Source organism: Labeo rohita, chromosome 15, assembly GCF_022985175.1.
Source record: "Labeo rohita strain BAU-BD-2019 chromosome 15, IGBB_LRoh.1.0, whole genome shotgun sequence".
NCBI lineage: Eukaryota > Metazoa > Chordata > Actinopteri > Cypriniformes > Cyprinidae > Labeo > Labeo rohita.
Genome location: NC_066883.1, coordinates 27,026,881 through 27,043,541, shown reverse-complemented (window position 1 = coordinate 27,043,541; position 16,661 = coordinate 27,026,881). Strand labels below are relative to the sequence as shown.

The following is a 16,661-nucleotide window of genomic DNA, read 5'->3' as shown; positions in this document are numbered from 1 at the left end:
ACAGGGCATGAAAAACGGAAGCACTTTTTTCTTTCTAAACTCTGTTCTAGGATATGAGGCTCCTTTTAAGTTGTTTTAAATAATTGCTGTTCTTTTTCTGAAGGGCTCAGTTATTAATTATTATTATTAAGAGTCAAAAATTCTTTGCAGAGCAGAAGTCATCTAAAGGGAAATAATCTCATGTCTCTTTTTTGTAATCTTGGAAAGTTCCTTTCACTAAACACCCACTTTACAGCTAACAATAACATCATCTGAAGCAAAATCTGTTATTGACCTTAACAGTAGTATTGCTGCAGTGAGTTTCACACAGCGAGCAATACTTGAGGAAATGTCAAAATCTGATTGTAAATGATAAACGGAACAAGCTTTTTTTTTAATCATTAGCATTTTATTTTATATTGACGTCAGTGTTCTGAGATGGAAAACTTGCTCATTGTTATAGGATTTGCAAGGCTGGAGTATGTGATTTCTTTTGTCCCTGCTTAATATTTGGAATCAAATATACAGTTGAGGTCAAAAGTTTACACACACCTTGCAGAATCTAAAAAATGTTGATTATTTTAGAAATTAAGGAGTGTAAACTTTTGAACGGAATGAAGATGGGGTTTTTTTTTCCTATTTTGCCTTAATACCATATTTTTTTCATTTAGTACTGCCCTTTAGAAGCTACAGAATATACTCAAATGATTCCCAGAAGACATGTTAAGTTAAATTTACTCTAATCTTCAAATTCAAAAGTTTTCACCCCCTGCTCTTAATGCATCGTGTTTCCTTTGAAGCATCAGTGAGCATTTGGACATTCTGTAATAGTTACATATGAGTCCCTCAGTTGTCCTCAATGTGAAAAATTGGATCTCAGAATCATACAGTCATTGCTGAAAAGGGTTCAAATACACAAAAAATGCTGAAAAACCAAAGAATTTTGGGAACCTGAACGGTTTTTCTGAAGAAACGTGGGCAGTTTAACTATTCAGGACAAACAAGAGACTCATGAACAACTATCACTAAACAAAAAACACAGTTGTGGATCATTCAGGTAACAACACAGTATGTACGGTTTTGAACCGGGTCATTTTTATAAATTCAACTGTTATTTTCTCTTACTATATGTAAACATATTTTATGTGAAATGCCTTATTCCCCCTCTTATTTTGGTAAAATAATTAACAGTTTGCAGATTCTGCAAGGTGTATGAAAACTTTTGACCTCAACTGTAAGTAAGCTGTTCATAGGTTGTTTCATCCAAACTGTTGACTTTGTTTGTTGGTTGTAGTTGAAACTACAGTAGAAATCACACACACACATCACTTTAAAGCACATGCTGTAGTCTGCTGTTTATGCACAGTGTATAGTAAAGTGGCTTTCATCTTCAGTGCTTGTCATATTTAAAATCAAAACGTGAGACAATGCTGATGTTAGATAGATTTCACAGTATGTACAATCATACACATATTCGTTTACTTATTGTCCTTGTCATCTTTACTAAATAGATCTCCAGAGCTGATTGAGATGAGAAAACTGCTTTGACCTTACATGTGAAAAGGTCAAAGCTTTCTATTTACTGACTGTTTGACTTATCAAATCCATTTACATTACAGGATGAGCAAAAATTGTAGTTAGTTAAACAATTTTGAAAAAACCCTGTAAGGCACGTTTGACTATGCACTTTTATTAGCTTGCTTTCTTACTGCAGTAGCTGAACTGTTGAAGACATTTTAAAAAAGGCAGAAAGAAAACATTATAGCCCAGTGTACAAAAAAAGCTCTTATCCTTTACACCATCAAAGGCATGTTCTCCAAACTTATGGGATCTATGCAGGAATCCCTGGAGGTTGAGCTTTGCATGGCTGTCGGGATGCTTTCTGAATCACCGGCCGCGTTAGAAGTGGTGATATACTGGCTCGGCCCTGCCGCGCCATCGTGGATATCTTCCTCCTCGCCGTCTGTCTTTACCTCCTCTAGTAGAACGCTGGTTTCGCATGGACCCACAATACCGCCCTCTTTTCTCTCGGTACCCCAATAGCCTGTACCGCTCACCAGGTCTGCATTGCTTCGGGATGGGCGAGGGGCCCGGTGATGACGTTTCAGGCTTGAGACGGTACATGCCAATACTATGGTGGAGGTTAAAAGGATCAGCATGATGCCACCAGCAATCGCTGTTGCTATAAACGCTAGCTGGGCGTCAATAACACAGCTGATCTCGGCAGCACTAGTTGCAGCGAAAGTAGTCGTTGCAAAAGAAACGCTGAGTTCCTCTTGCATGGTGGTGTTGTACATCAGATCAATTGTGGTCTGCATTGTCACTGTATTTTGAGATCTGTGTAACAAACAAGTACCATTATTCAGCAGGATATGTGTGACCCTGAACCACGAAAACTCATGAGTCAATTTTTTTGAAATTGAGATTTATACATCATCTGAATAAATAAGCTTTTCATTGATGTATGGTTTGTTAGGATATGACGATATTTGGCTGAGATACTGTTTGAAAATCTGGAATCTAAGGGTGAAAAAAAAAAAAAAAAAAAAATTGAGAAAATTGACTTTAAAGTTGTTCAGATTAAATTCTTAGCAATGCATATTACTAATCAAAAATTAAGTTTTAATATATTTACAGTTGGAAATGTACAAAATATCTTCACGGAACATGATCTTTACTTCATATCCTGATTGATTTTTGGCATACAAGAAAAATTGATCATTTTGAGCTATACAGTGTATTGTTGGCTATTGCTACAAATATACCCGTGCTACTTAAGTTTGGTTTTGTGGTCCAGGGTCACATATTCTATAGCAGTTAATTTAGCTTTACAGTACAAGTTACACTGTTTTAACCAGACATGATGCAGTAAGTTTCCACTTGCCTGTTCAAATTGAATGTAAAAACCTTTGCCAATAGATAAAAAATAAAATTTGTCAAAATGTGTATATACACTATCATTTGGGGTCAGTAAGGTTTTTTTTTTTTTATTGTTTTTTTACAGTTAATGCTTTTATTCACCAAAGATGCATTAAATTGGCTGTAAGTGACTGTAAAGACATTTCTATTTGTAGAAATAAAAATAAATGTCTTCTGAACTTTACGTTCTTTAAAGAATCCAGAATCACGCCGAATCATGGTTTTCACAAATATTAAGCAAACGGTTTTTAACATTGATTATAATGCTTAAAAAGTACTATGTGACTGAAAAATCACATTTTAAATTATAATTTAATTTTAGCTACTTTACTGTTGCTGTTTTCCTGTATTTTTGATCAAATAAGTGCAGGCTTGATGAGCACAAAAGACTAAAAATGAAACCAACCCCAATCTTTTTGAACAGTAGTGTGAATTTAACATGAATCACTGATTTTAATTATTGTATATAGATTTTAAAATGCAGCAAAATGCATAGGTTTTCAAACTCTAAAGCCACTGTATAAAAAAACATTAACTAATGACTAGTTTATTTTCCTGCCTTCTGTTCTGCAAACTCATAATTACACATTAGCTTTACAGATAATTGGTGAACTAATAAGTACTTACTAAAGTGGATATAGAGCCTTTCTTACAGAGCTGGAAGATGAAGAACAACTACCTGAAGTAATGAGGCTTGATATATTGCGATACAGAACACAATAGCTTCCTGTCACCACGCTTGTTGATGTTATTTAGGTGTTCTTCAGTTGAGATGCTTTCGACCTGTGGTTGCAATAGAAGAAAACAAGGTTATATTTGATAAACAGGTTTCCATTGTGTGTAAGCTGTCAGAAGTTTGTCATTTAAGGGCATTGGTACAGACTTCTCATGTTTGACGTGTTCAAAATGACTTGTGTGTAGTCATTTCGACATATATGTGACCCTGGACCACAAAAGCAGTTATATAAGTCAATTTTTTAAGCTTTCCATTGATGTATGGTTTGTTTGGATTTGGAAGAAAATGCCTTTTAAGTTGTCCAAATGAAGTTCTTAGCAATGCATATTACTAATCAAAAATGAAGTTTTGATATATTTACAGTAAACAAATTACAAAATCTTATTGGAACATGATTTTTACTTAATATCCTAATGATTTTTGGCATAAAAGAACAATGTATAGTTGGCCATTGCTACAAATACACCCAAGATACTTCAGACTGGTTTTGTGGAGCAGGGTCACGTACGTTTTTGCACATTATTTCCAAAATACACTTCTCCAAGATGCACAGCGCATTGTGTTTAGAGTGAAAAAGACAGTAAAATTCAAATATGAACTGATGAACTCTCGTTGTTGTCTCGTTTCAGGTTTAAAACTGGACAAATCAATGGCGATCTTCTGATCTACCACGTCCTTCTGACCCTTAAACCGTACTACGCCAAGCACTACGAGATCGTAGTAGACCTCACCCACGTGGGCCCCAGTAACCGCTTTAAGACGGACTTTTTATCCAAGTGGTTTGTGGTCTTTCCAAACTTTGCCTACGAGAATGTGGCCGCCGTGTACATCTACAACTGCAACACCTGGGTACGAGAGTACACCAAATACCACGAGCGACTACTGACCGGCCTCAAGGGGAGCAAGAAGCTGCTGTTTATCGACTCGCCTGCACGTCTAGCCGAACACATCGAACCCGAGCAGCAGAAGCTGCCTGCAGCTACTTTGGCACTGGAAGAGGACCTTAAAGTCTTCCACAATGCCCTGAAATTGGCGCACAAGGACACAAAAGTGTCGATCAAGGTAAGAGATCATGGATGTTTGCAAAACTCAACAGAAGTTTAGGTACCAATATTGGCTATAAGTTTCCTAGCTTAATCGCTGGATGTTTTTAGTAGGGATGCATCCTTTTTAAAGCTTAAAATAATTTTGGCCACTACTGATAAATGTTTGATATTGAAATTCAATACTTTTCTGAATAAATTTATACAATATGTGAAATAAATAATACAGAGCCCTGCGCATGACATGTAGACAAAAATATATTTATCATGATCATGAATTAAATTTCATGTTATGGCTGGTAACTGATAAATGTCTGATATTAAAATACTATATTTGTCTAAATTAATTCATATAATAGATTAAATAAATAATACAAAGCCCTGGACAAAAATATATATTTTTTTAATTTTTGAACAGTAATTTATTATTATTATTATTATTATTATTATTATTATTATTTATTTTTATTTTTATTTTTTTATTTATTTATTTTTTGTAAAGAAGTCTCTTCTGCTCACAAAGCCTGCATTTATTCGATTTGAAGTACAGCAAGAAAAAGTACAATTTTATAGTATTTTTACTGTTAAAAATAAATATATTTTAAATAAATATATTTTAAAATGCTGAATTTTTAGCATCATTACTCCAGTCACATGATCCTTCAGAAATCATTCTAATATTCTGATTTGCTGCTTTTATTTTATTACATTAAAAAGAGCTTCGTAGAATTTTTTTCAGGTTTAACTGATGAATAGAAAAAATATAGTAGAAAATAGAAATATTTCGAAACATTATTTATGGCTTTATCATCACTTTTGGTCAATTTAAAGCATTCTTGCAAAATATTAACAAGTATTAATTTGTATAATTTACTTAAAAAAAAAAAAAAAAAAGGATACAGGCTCCAAGCTTTTGAATGGTAGTGTATAATGTTACAAAAGCATATTTCGGATAAATGCTGATCTTAGGATCTTTCTATTTATCAAAGAATCCTGAAAAAAAAATCTACTCAACTGTTTAAAATATTATTATTATTAATATTATTAATAATAAAAATCAGCATATTGGAATGATTTCTGAAGGATCATGTGACACTGAAAACTAGAGTAATGATGAATGATTTTTTTTTTTTTTTTTTATAAATTAATTTAGGCATCACAACATTGTATTGTACAATGTAAAATAAATATCCATTTTGAGATTTGCAAAAAATGTAACCGCTATTAATTTATTAATGTTTTAAAATGTTAACTTATATTATATGGTACCCATAGTGTATATCACAGTGTTTTTCTTTTTCTACCTAGGTGGGATCAACAGCTGTTCAGGTGACCTCGGCCGAACGAACACGTGTCCTGGGACAGCCCGTTTTCCTGAACGACATATACTATGCTTCAGAAATCGAGGAGATATGCCTGGTGGACGAAAACCAATTCACACTAACCATCGCTAACCAGGGCACCCCTCTCACGTTCATGCACCAGGAGTGCGAAGCCATCGTTCAGTCCATCATCCACATCCGCACACGTTGGGAGCTCTCTCAACCGGACTCCATTCCTCAGCACACCAAGATCAGGCCTAAAGATGTTCCTGGGACCCTGCTCAACATCGCCCTCCTCAACCTGGGAAGCTCTGACCCCAGTCTGAGGTGAGAATCGTTGCACTTTGGCTGGCATCTTGGGGGATTGAGTTTTAGGCCATGCTCAGGCTGTTTTTCAGCCTAACAACTTGATAGTTTGGGGTGAATGGTCCAATGCGTCCCGCTGTTGTTGTTCTGACAATGAGTCTTTTATCTGCAAGCTTCTGTCTTTGTTTTGGTGAACTGATTAGAAATGCTAATACTGCTCCTTTGTGTCTTTAGTTCAACTGGGGCGGCTCTTGAACTTGCCGCCCCACAGTTGAAACCAGACATTTCTACTACTATGGAAACTAACGTATTTGTTAAAGTAAACATGCTTTTGAAAAATGTCTTGCTCTTAACTGAAAACTCCTTCAACAGGTCAGCTGCGTACAATCTCCTTTGTGCCTTAACCTGCACCTTCAACCTGAAGATTGAAGGCCAACTCCTGGAAACGTCTGGCTTGTGCATCCCAGCCAACAACACGCTTTTTATTGTGTCCATTAGCAAAACGCTAGCAGCTAACGAACCCCACCTCACTCTAGAGTTCCTGGAAGAGTGCATCTCCGGCTTCAGCAAGTCGAGTCAGTGTCACATGCAAACAAACACTCATCATTCTGCACATATGTGACCCTGGACCACAAAACCAGTCATAAATAGCACGGGTGTATTTGTAGCAATAGCCAACAATACATTGTATGGGTCAAAATGATCGATTTTTCTTTTATGCCAAAAATCATAAGGATATTAAGTAAAGATCATTTTCCATGGAGATATTTTAAAAATTTCCTACCGTAAATGTATCTCAACTTAATTTTTGATTAGTAATGTGCATTGCAAAGAACCTCATTCTTTGCAACCTCATAACTTTAAATGTTATTTTCTCAATATTTTGATTGTTTTTTTTTTTTTGTTTTTTGTTTTTTTCAGATTCCATGGTCATTTTAAATAAATAAAAAAAAAAAAAGTACCATTATGACTGGATTTGTGGTAACCTGTGCTGTTGTTTAAAATGTAGTTGTCAGTAAGATTTTTTTTTTTCCCTTATTTTAAAAGAAATTGATATTCAGCAAGGATGCATAAAATGTATCAAAATCCCCCAAAAAAAGGTAACACGGTTTTCACAAAAACATTAAGCAGCACAACTTAATAATGAATGATAATAATGATGATAATAATAATAAATGTTTTTAGAGCACCAAGTCAGCATATCAGTGATTTCTGAAGTAGGGCCCTATGAAATCAGTTTTTTTTCCAAATTCTTGTTTTTCCGTTTTCATTTTTTTTTTTAGGATTCTTTTTTTTTTTTATTCCATTTTTTTCTTCTAAACTGTTTTAATGGCTCAAATAAAAAAAAAAAAATAGGCAAAAAGCATATCTTTGAAATCATGAAATGTACACAATTTAACAGCAATTTATTAAGTTTAAAAAAAAGGACATTTTTAAGGCCCTATGAAATGGGTTTTATTTATTTTTTTCAAATTCAGTTTTATTTTTACCAAGTTCCATCAAGTTTATGGATTCCATTTTAATAGTTTCATTACATTTTAATAATCAAAGGCATCTTTAATTAATTGATTTTATAAAAAATGTATTATTATTATTATTATTATTATTATTATTATTATTTTATTTATTTATTTATTTTTTCAAGAATATTTTTGTGTATTTACATTTTTCTGGTACATAAATTCTAGTAAATAATTTCTCAGGTAAATATTCCTTAAATACATTTGTCACAGTTTCTTCAAGTTAAACCAGACTTTTATTTTGATGGGTTGCTGTGAAGACCTTTAAGTTTCTGTTTTTATATGATAACTGTAAAATGCTCATGCAGTGACTCTTAGAGCAGTTCTAGAGATTTTTTTTTTTTTTTTTTTTTTTTTTAAGTGTACTGACTTTTTTCATTTATTCATCTAAAATTTGGCAAATTCCACGACATTTCGCATCATGACTGAATTCCGCGATTCTGTCCGCGTTTTCTACGGAAATCTTAGGCCTATCACAGGAATAAATTTAATTTTAAAATAGAAAGTTATTTTACATTCTAATAGTTTTTCACTATATTACTGTTTTTGATTAAATAATGCAGCCTTGTTGAGAATTCAAAAAAAAAAAAACGCATTGACCCCAAATATTTGAACGGCAGTATAATACAAAATAGTTTTTTGATGATGATGCTGATGTGTTTCCTTTTGGGTGTTTTAGGTATTGAGCTGAAGCATCTGTGTTTGGAGTATATGACTCCTTGGCTACGTAATTTGGTGCGCTTTTGTAAACACAATGACGATGCCAAACGACAGCGTGTCACTGCTATCCTGGACAAACTCATTACTATGACCATTAATGAGAAGCAAATGTACCCATCCATACAGGCAAAGATATGGGGCAGCTTGGGTCAGGTAAGCCTTTCAAACTATTTTCAAGTTTCCACCGATTACATTAAGGATTTGATTTTGTGAGCTTATTCCATCCAGAGAGCTTCAAACAGGCATTACAATGACAAACACCTTTAAACTCTAAGACCCCTGTATATCTCTATAGTAATTCTGCCCATGTCCCTAGAAACTCCAAGTCAGCAGTTACAGAATGCACCGTTTTATGTTTATAGATCACAGACCTGCTTGATGTGGTGTTGGATAGCTTCATAAAGACAAGTGCTACTGGGGGTTTGGGATCCATCAAGGCTGAAGTTATGGCAGACACAGCTGTAGCTCTGGCTTCAGGAAATGTCAAGCTGGTCTCCAGCAAGGTAAGCACTTACTGGTCACCATATTATGTTTGTTTTTTAATATATGACCCTGGACCACAAAACCAGTCATAAGGGTCAATTTTTTTGAACAGTGAGATTTATACATCATCTGAATAAATGAGCTTTCCATTGACGTATGGTTTGTTAGGATAAGGCAACATTTGGCTGAGATACAACTATTTGAAAATCTGAAACCTGAGGGTGCAAAAAAATCAAAATATTGAGAAAATCACCTTTAAGCTTCCAAAAGAAATTGTCAGCAATGCATATTATTAATCAGAAATTAAGTTTTGATATATTTACAGTAGGAAATTTGCAAAATATCTTCATGGAACTTGATCTTTACTTAATATCTTAATGATTTTTGGCATTAAATAAAAATCGATCATTTTGACCCAGTGTATTTTTGGCTATTGCTACAAATATACCCATGCAACTACAGACTGGTTTTGTGGTCCAGGGTCACACATTATTTAATATAATGCTGTTCATAAGATAACAGTTAGTTTGTACTGAAATATTAAATCTTGTTACATTGCTGATGTGTAGAGCATGGACAATGCAACAGAGCCAAAACCAAAATGTACCATTTTGTTTTTTCTCCATACTCTAGTAACAAAATATGCAGTCATTTTGTAAGCACAGATGCTATTGCAGCTCATCTTTATTAAAATATTTATTTATAAATGTATTCCAAAATGATTCAAAAAACAGCTTGACTTGTATTGCATGCATTTTTGTAAAATTTCATTAATTTTATCTCAGTTGAAATGTATAATCCTATTTAATATTCAATATTCAATTACAATATTGCTATAGTCAATTATCCATCAGACCAATTTTATTTCTTTACGTGTCTGTAAATGGTCTTCTAGGTTAATTTCTAGCCCACTAACGCGCTTTTAAACTGATTTCGACTTACCGCTTAAAGTGTTTCTGGCTCTTGTGTTCCTGAATCATTCCTCTTGTGATCTTATCCAGGCTGACTAGCTCTTCTCCCCAACATCTATTATCCTAAGTGTTGTGCACAAATGCCCAATTTGTATGTGTGTGCACAGACAGACAATAGTTAGCCAGCGGGGCAGTCGCTCCTATTATATGGGCAACTGTTAGTCATTACGCTCAATGGACGTCATTGTCAGACACTTGGACAGAAGAAGAGCAACAATTGCGAGTTCGATAACTTAAACGTCTCGTTCTTTTTTTAATCTTGATTGACGCGTTGATATTTTCTGCTATGTTTTACTAGTTGAAAATACTTGGTTGTTTTCCTAGTACTCAGCTTCGCTGAAAATTCAAAATATTGTTTGGTTAACATGTGCCAGCCACTGCTGATGTCACAGCGGGCAACACAAGGACAGGCTTTGTTCAGTTGTTGCGTCTGCTTTTCTAAGACTAGTATAGTAGACTGTGAGGTTAAATGAGGGTCGAAGTATAATCTGATTGAGAGAGCAAATGATGTTAAGCTGCATGTCACAGAGTGAAAATAAAAGGTATATTGTCTGTATTCTGTTGTGTTGGAGTGCTTTCTGATTTGAGGTTTGTTTGTAATGAGTTATGCCTTTTGCAAAGAGCTGATTTTGAAAGCTTAAAGGAGAAGTCCACTTCCAGAACAACAATTTACAGATGATGTACTCACCCCCTTGTCATCTAAGATGCTCATGTCTTTCTTTCTTCAGTCGTAAAGAAATTATGCTTTTTGAGGAAAACATTTCAGCATTTTTTGCCGTATAATCGACTGATATGGTGCCCCGAGTTTGAACTTTCAAAAGGCAGTTTAAATGTGGCTTCCAACGATCCAAAATGCAGTTGTAAACGATCCCAGACGAGGAAGAAGGGTCTTATCTAGCGAATCGATCGTTTATTTTTTTTCATAAAAATAATACAATTTATATACTTTTTAATGTCAAACGATCGTCTTGTCTTGCTTCCCCTGAACTCTGTGTATTCTGGCTCAAGACAGTTAGGGTATGTTGAAAAAAACAGATCATATTTTCTCCCTCAACTTTAAAATCGTCCTATATCGCTGTTTTACCTTTTTTGTTAACAATCTTCGTTTTTCGACATACCCTAACTGTCTTGAGCCAGAATACACAGAGTTTACAGAGAGCAAGACAAGATGAGAGGTTGAGATTAATAAGTATTTAAATTGTTTTTTTTTTTTATGAAAATAACAATGATCGTTTTGCTAGATAAGACCTTTCTTACTTGGCTGGGATCGTTTGAAGCTGCATTTAAACTGCATTTTGGAAGTTCAGACTCAGGGCACCATATCAGTCCATTATATGGAGAAAAATCCTGAAATGTTTTTCTCAAAAAACACAATTTCTTTATGACTGAAGAAAGAAAGACATGAACATCTTGGATGACAAGGGGGTGAGTACATTATCTGTAAATTGTTGTTCTGGAAGTGGACTTCTCCTTTAAAGGGACAGTTCCCCCAAAAATGAAAATTCTGTAATTAATTACTCACCCTCATGTCATTCCAAACTTGTAAGACCTTTCTTCATTTTCAGATGACAAATGAAAATATTTTTATTGATTAAATCCGAGAGCTTTCTGTCCTTGCAAAGACAGCAACACATCTGACGCATTCAAGGCCTCGAAAGGTTGTAACGACATCATTAAAATAGTCAATGTGACATCAGTGGTTCGACCTCAGTTTTATGAAGCTACAAGAATACTTTTAGTGTGCAGAGAAGAAATCAAAAATAACTTTATTCAACAACCTTACTGGGCCTTGAATGTGGTGGTTGTGTTACTGTCTATACAGGGTCAGAAAGCTCTCGGATTTCATCAGAAATATCTTAATTTGTGTTCTGAAGATGAGCGAAGGTCTTATGGGGTTGAGTATTTATGACAGAATTTACATTTTTGGATAAACTGTCCCTTTAAAATTCCTTGTTTAATTTAGCACTAAAAATCTTGAGTTTTATCAGTGTCTAATTAAAGTCAAATAAAGCCCCAATTTGCAATGTATCAACTGCTTTATGAATTTCTCTCAGGTGATTGGCCGAATGTGTAAGATCATCGATAAGACGTGCCTGTCCCCCACCCCCACCCTTGAGCAGCACCTGATGTGGGACGACATTGCCATCCTGGCCCGTTACATGCTTATGCTATCCTTCAACAACTCTCTGGACGTGGCTGCACATCTGCCCTACCTGTTTCATGTGGTCACCCTGCTGGTGGCCACCGGCCCGCTGTCACTCAGAGCGTCAACGCATGGCCTCGTTATCAACATCATTCACTCGCTCTGCACCTGCTCACAGCTCAACTTCAGTGGTGAGAAATAACGCAAATGAAAATGAGGGTTTTAGAGGAATAGTTTAAAGGAAAAGTTCACTTCCAGATCAAAAATTTATAGATAATTAAATTTATTCACCCCCTTGTCATCCAAGATGTTCATGTCTTTCTTTGTAAACACTGGATCGGTACTTCTGCAGCAACGTAGGATGATTTTGAAGTTGGGGAAGAAAACGAGATGGGAGTTTGTCGACATACTCTTAACTGTGTTGACCGTATTGAACCAGAGTTCATGCAGACTTAGACAAGACGAGTGTTTGAGGTTAAAAAGTATATAAATTGTCAATTTGATTTGAAAATGGCCAATCGTTTTGCTAGATAAGACCCTTCTTCCTCGAATGGGATCGTTTAGAGCCATTTGAAGCTGCATTTAAACAGCATTTTGGAAGTTCAAGCTTGGGTCAAACTTTGACGAGGATAACAAGGGGGTGAGTAAATTATCTGTAAATTTTTGTTCCCGAAGTGAACTTCTCCTTTAACTAAAAATGAAAATCAGCTGGTAGTGTAGTCACACTCAGGCCATCTAAGGGTGTTTCATCATTGGATCAGATTTGGAGAAATTTAGCAATACATTATTTGCTCACCGACTGTTTAAAACCTGAATAATGACCAAGAAAAAAAATAAATAAATAACAGTTATTGTACATAATATACATACATGCATACATAAAAAAAATCTGTACTTGTTAAAAGTTTTTTGGTAATTTAAAATTAATAAAGGAATGAATCAATTAAAAAAAATCTAAAATCATAATATAAAAAAAATTGAATACAGTAATGATTAGGGCAGGGTTTTGACAATTGAAATTTCACAATTTGATTCTGTCCTGATTCACTGGCTTGTGATTTGTTATTGATTATTTAGAGTATTTATCAGGTACAGTACATGCCAAATTTTCTCAAGGAAAAAAAATATCTCTAAAGTAATGCTGTAAGATATAATAAACCGATTTGTATGCAAATGCTTAAATTACTATACCATACAACATTCATTTTATTTATATATATATGTATATATATATATATATGTATGTATGTATGTATGTATGTATGTATATATATATATATATATATATATATATATATATATATATATATATATATATATATATATATATATATATATATATATATATATATATATATATACATATAATGCTGTATGGTGCATATATTTAGCAAAATGCTCCTCTCTAGAGTTTTCTAGCTGAGGTCATGGTCACCGAATAGGTTTTTCTGTGGAAATTATCGGTTAATGTGCCACTTCTCTTGAACTGAGGCGCTACAGTGTCACACCAAAACAGTATTTATTGTTTGAGTACTGTAATAAAATGAACAGAATTTGAAATCCAAGATATTGTTTTATATCAATAGCACAAGCTTATATTTTATTAGATGGGAGGTGCGCTATAATATTCTGTTCATAAACTGAAAACAGGCTAGACTAATCAATTCTTGGCATTTAAGAATCAATACTGTTTCGTAAAAATAGAATGTATTTTTAAACCCAGCCCTAGTAATGATGCTAAGTCATTTTGTTGCAGTATAACAGACTTAATGTAAAAAGGGCCATTTTGTGCCAAGTATTTTTGATTTTGAATGAAAATGCCTTAAATGTATGTGCTACATGGGAGTATTCTCCTTACGTCGTTATGCAGTAGTGCTGATTTGTTGTTTGCTAGACATTAGCTTGTTTTAACGTGAGATGATCTGTCTGATTTATTTATTTATGTATTTTGCTGTTCTGGTTTTTGCCTCTGCAGAGGAGACTAAACAGGTGCTGCGTCTGAGTCTGACTGAGTTCTCCCTGCCCAAGTTCTACCTGCTGTTCGGCATCAGTAAGGTCAAATCTGCGGCGGTCATCGCCTTCCGTTCCAGCTACAGAGACCGCTCGTTCTCCCCGGGCTCCTACGAGAGAGAGACCTTTGCTCTGTCTTCCCTCGAAACGGTTACAGAGGCTCTTTTAGAGATCATGGAGGTTAGTTATCTGCATTGTGTATAGCCACTGCTGTCATTTTAAAGTATTTATAATCTGTTTGTGTATCTCCAGCACTATTCTGATCTTTTTAAAGAATCATTTTTGATTTCCGTAACTACTTATTTACCAATTATTGTTTTTCCCCAGGCCTGTATGAGGGACATTCCCGGATGCAAATGGCTGGATCAGTGGACCGAGTTGGCACAAAAGTGTGTTGAAAACATTTCACAAGTGTTTTGTAAAACAGTTACAACTGAAAATCACAGTACAGTTATATTTAATTGTACTAATTGTACTTTCTTTTCTTGAACAGGTTTGCATTCCAGTATAACCCATCTCTTCAACCACGGGCGCTGGTGGTGTTCGGCTGCATCAGTAAACGTGTGACTCACGGACAGCTCAAACAGATCATTCGTATTCTCAGTAAAGCCAGTCCTCTGCTCAGCATTGATCGGGTTAGCTCTGTCTGTTTTTCTTCCTCAAACTGCCCAATTTTAGATTTGATTTTAATAGGCTTAAATCTTTTGTTTTTGGTGCATTTACAGTTGAAGTCAAAAGTTTACGTACACCTTGCAGAATCTGCAAACTGTTATTTTACCAAAATAAGAGGGATCATACAAAATGCATGTTTTTTTTTTTTTTTTTTTTTGGTACTGACCTAAATAAGATATTTCACATAAAAGCTGTTTACATATAGTCCACAAGAGAAAAGAATAGTTTAATTTATAAAAATGTTCAATTCTTAATAGTGTTGTTACCTGATTTTTTTTTTTTTTTTTTTTTTTTTTTGTTTAGTTATAGTTGTTCATGTGTCCCTTTTTTGTCCTGAACAGTTAAACTGCCTGCTGTGCTTCAGAAAAATCCTTCAGGTCCCACGAATTCTTTGGTGTTTTAGCATTTTTGTGTATTTTAATCCTTTCCAACAATGACTCTATGATTTTGAAATCAATGAGACGTTTATATTTTTTATTTTGCCTAAATATCATTTTTTTTTCCATTTAGTTCTGCCCTTTAGAAGTTACAGAGGATATTTACATGTTTCCCAGAAGACAAAATAAGTTACATTTACCCTGATCTTCAAATTTCAAAAGTTTTCACCCCCTGGCTCTTAATGCATTGTTGTTCCTGTATTTCAAAATCATACAATCATTGTTGGGAAGGGTTCAAATATAAACATAACAAGCATTTTGTATGATCCCTCTTATTTTGGTTAAATAAAGTTTGCAGATTATTCAAGGTGTATGAAAACTTTGACAACTGTATATAATGTGGTCTTCTCTGATGTTTACTTTTTTATAAAATGTATTGAACACCATAGCTCTGCACCATTTAGAATGGAATAAGAATCAAATTTAATATTTCAATTTGATTTGAGGTGGTCAGGATGCAGAATTCTTCTTTAAATTAATAGAGGTAGAATTAAAATGGGAATTCTTATGAATTGCCCATGTTATCATATACCTAACATATGGGGACACACACATTAGATCCATTTTTAAAATGCCACCTATAAAGATGAGCATGTGCATTTATTTATATTTAATAAATTAGATTTGACGTCACACTAAGTTACATTTAATTTAAAACGGTACTTTTAAAATAATATTTGTTACTGTTAAATAGTATTTCACAATATTACTGTTTTGTTGTATTTTTGGTGGTATGGGTAGGTTTACGGGTGGGTTAAGGTGTAAGGGATGGGTCAACAGTGTAATTATAAAGGTAATTACAAAAATTATTTACGGATGCAATTACTTGCAGGTATTTTTTAAAATATAAGTACTGTGTAAAAACATGTATGCATTGCATCAAATGTGACCCTGGACCACAAAACCAGTCATAAAGGTTAGTTTTTGGAATTGAGATTTATACATCATCTGGAAGAATAAATAAGCTTTCGATTGATGTATGGTTTGTTAGGATGGGACAATATCTGGATATTGATACAACTATTTGAAAATCTGGAATCTGAGAGTGCAAAAAAAATAAAAATATTGAGAAATTTGCCTTTAAAGTTGTCCAAACAGTTCTTAACAATGGATATTACTAATCAAAAATTAAGTTTTAAAATCTACGGTAGGAAATTTACAGAATATCTTCATGGAACGTGATCTTTACTTAATATCCTAATGATTTTTGGCATAAAAGTAAAATCAATAATTTTGACCCATACAGTGTATTGTTGGCTATTGCTACAAATATCCCCGTGTGACTTACAGCTGGTTTTGGGGTCCAGGGTCACAAATGATTAATTTACATGCAAGTACATAGAAATTAAGGCCATCTAATATAAAGTGGGACCAAAAAACTGACCAACCCCTGCATTTTA

General features: G+C 34.2%; 1 protein-coding gene and 1 long non-coding RNA gene across 4 annotated transcripts in view; one reads left to right on the top strand and one right to left on the bottom strand.

The window, feature by feature from the left end:
• Window positions 1-16,661, top strand: part of nf1a (neurofibromin 1a) — an 83,525-nt gene that overhangs the window by 51,927 nt on the left and 14,937 nt on the right. For all 3 annotated transcript variants that reach the window (XM_051128552.1, XM_051128551.1, XM_051128550.1), the window contains exons 36-44: window positions 4,264-4,696; window positions 5,986-6,326; window positions 6,678-6,880; window positions 8,505-8,698; window positions 8,908-9,048; window positions 12,054-12,333; window positions 14,118-14,332; window positions 14,480-14,541; window positions 14,646-14,787. In XM_051128552.1, coding sequence (XP_050984509.1) covers window positions 4,264-4,696; window positions 5,986-6,326; window positions 6,678-6,880; window positions 8,505-8,698; window positions 8,908-9,048; window positions 12,054-12,333; window positions 14,118-14,332; window positions 14,480-14,541; window positions 14,646-14,787 — 2,011 coding nt within the window. The remainder of the gene's footprint in view (window positions 1-4,263; window positions 4,697-5,985; window positions 6,327-6,677; window positions 6,881-8,504; window positions 8,699-8,907; window positions 9,049-12,053; window positions 12,334-14,117; window positions 14,333-14,479; window positions 14,542-14,645; window positions 14,788-16,661) is intronic.
• On the bottom strand, window positions 357-10,146 carry LOC127176777 (uncharacterized). Its single transcript, XR_007829151.1, has 3 exons — window positions 9,971-10,146; window positions 3,578-3,681; window positions 357-2,316 (listed from the first exon to the last, which is right to left on the bottom strand). It is a non-coding gene; the product is annotated as an uncharacterized LOC127176777 (long non-coding RNA).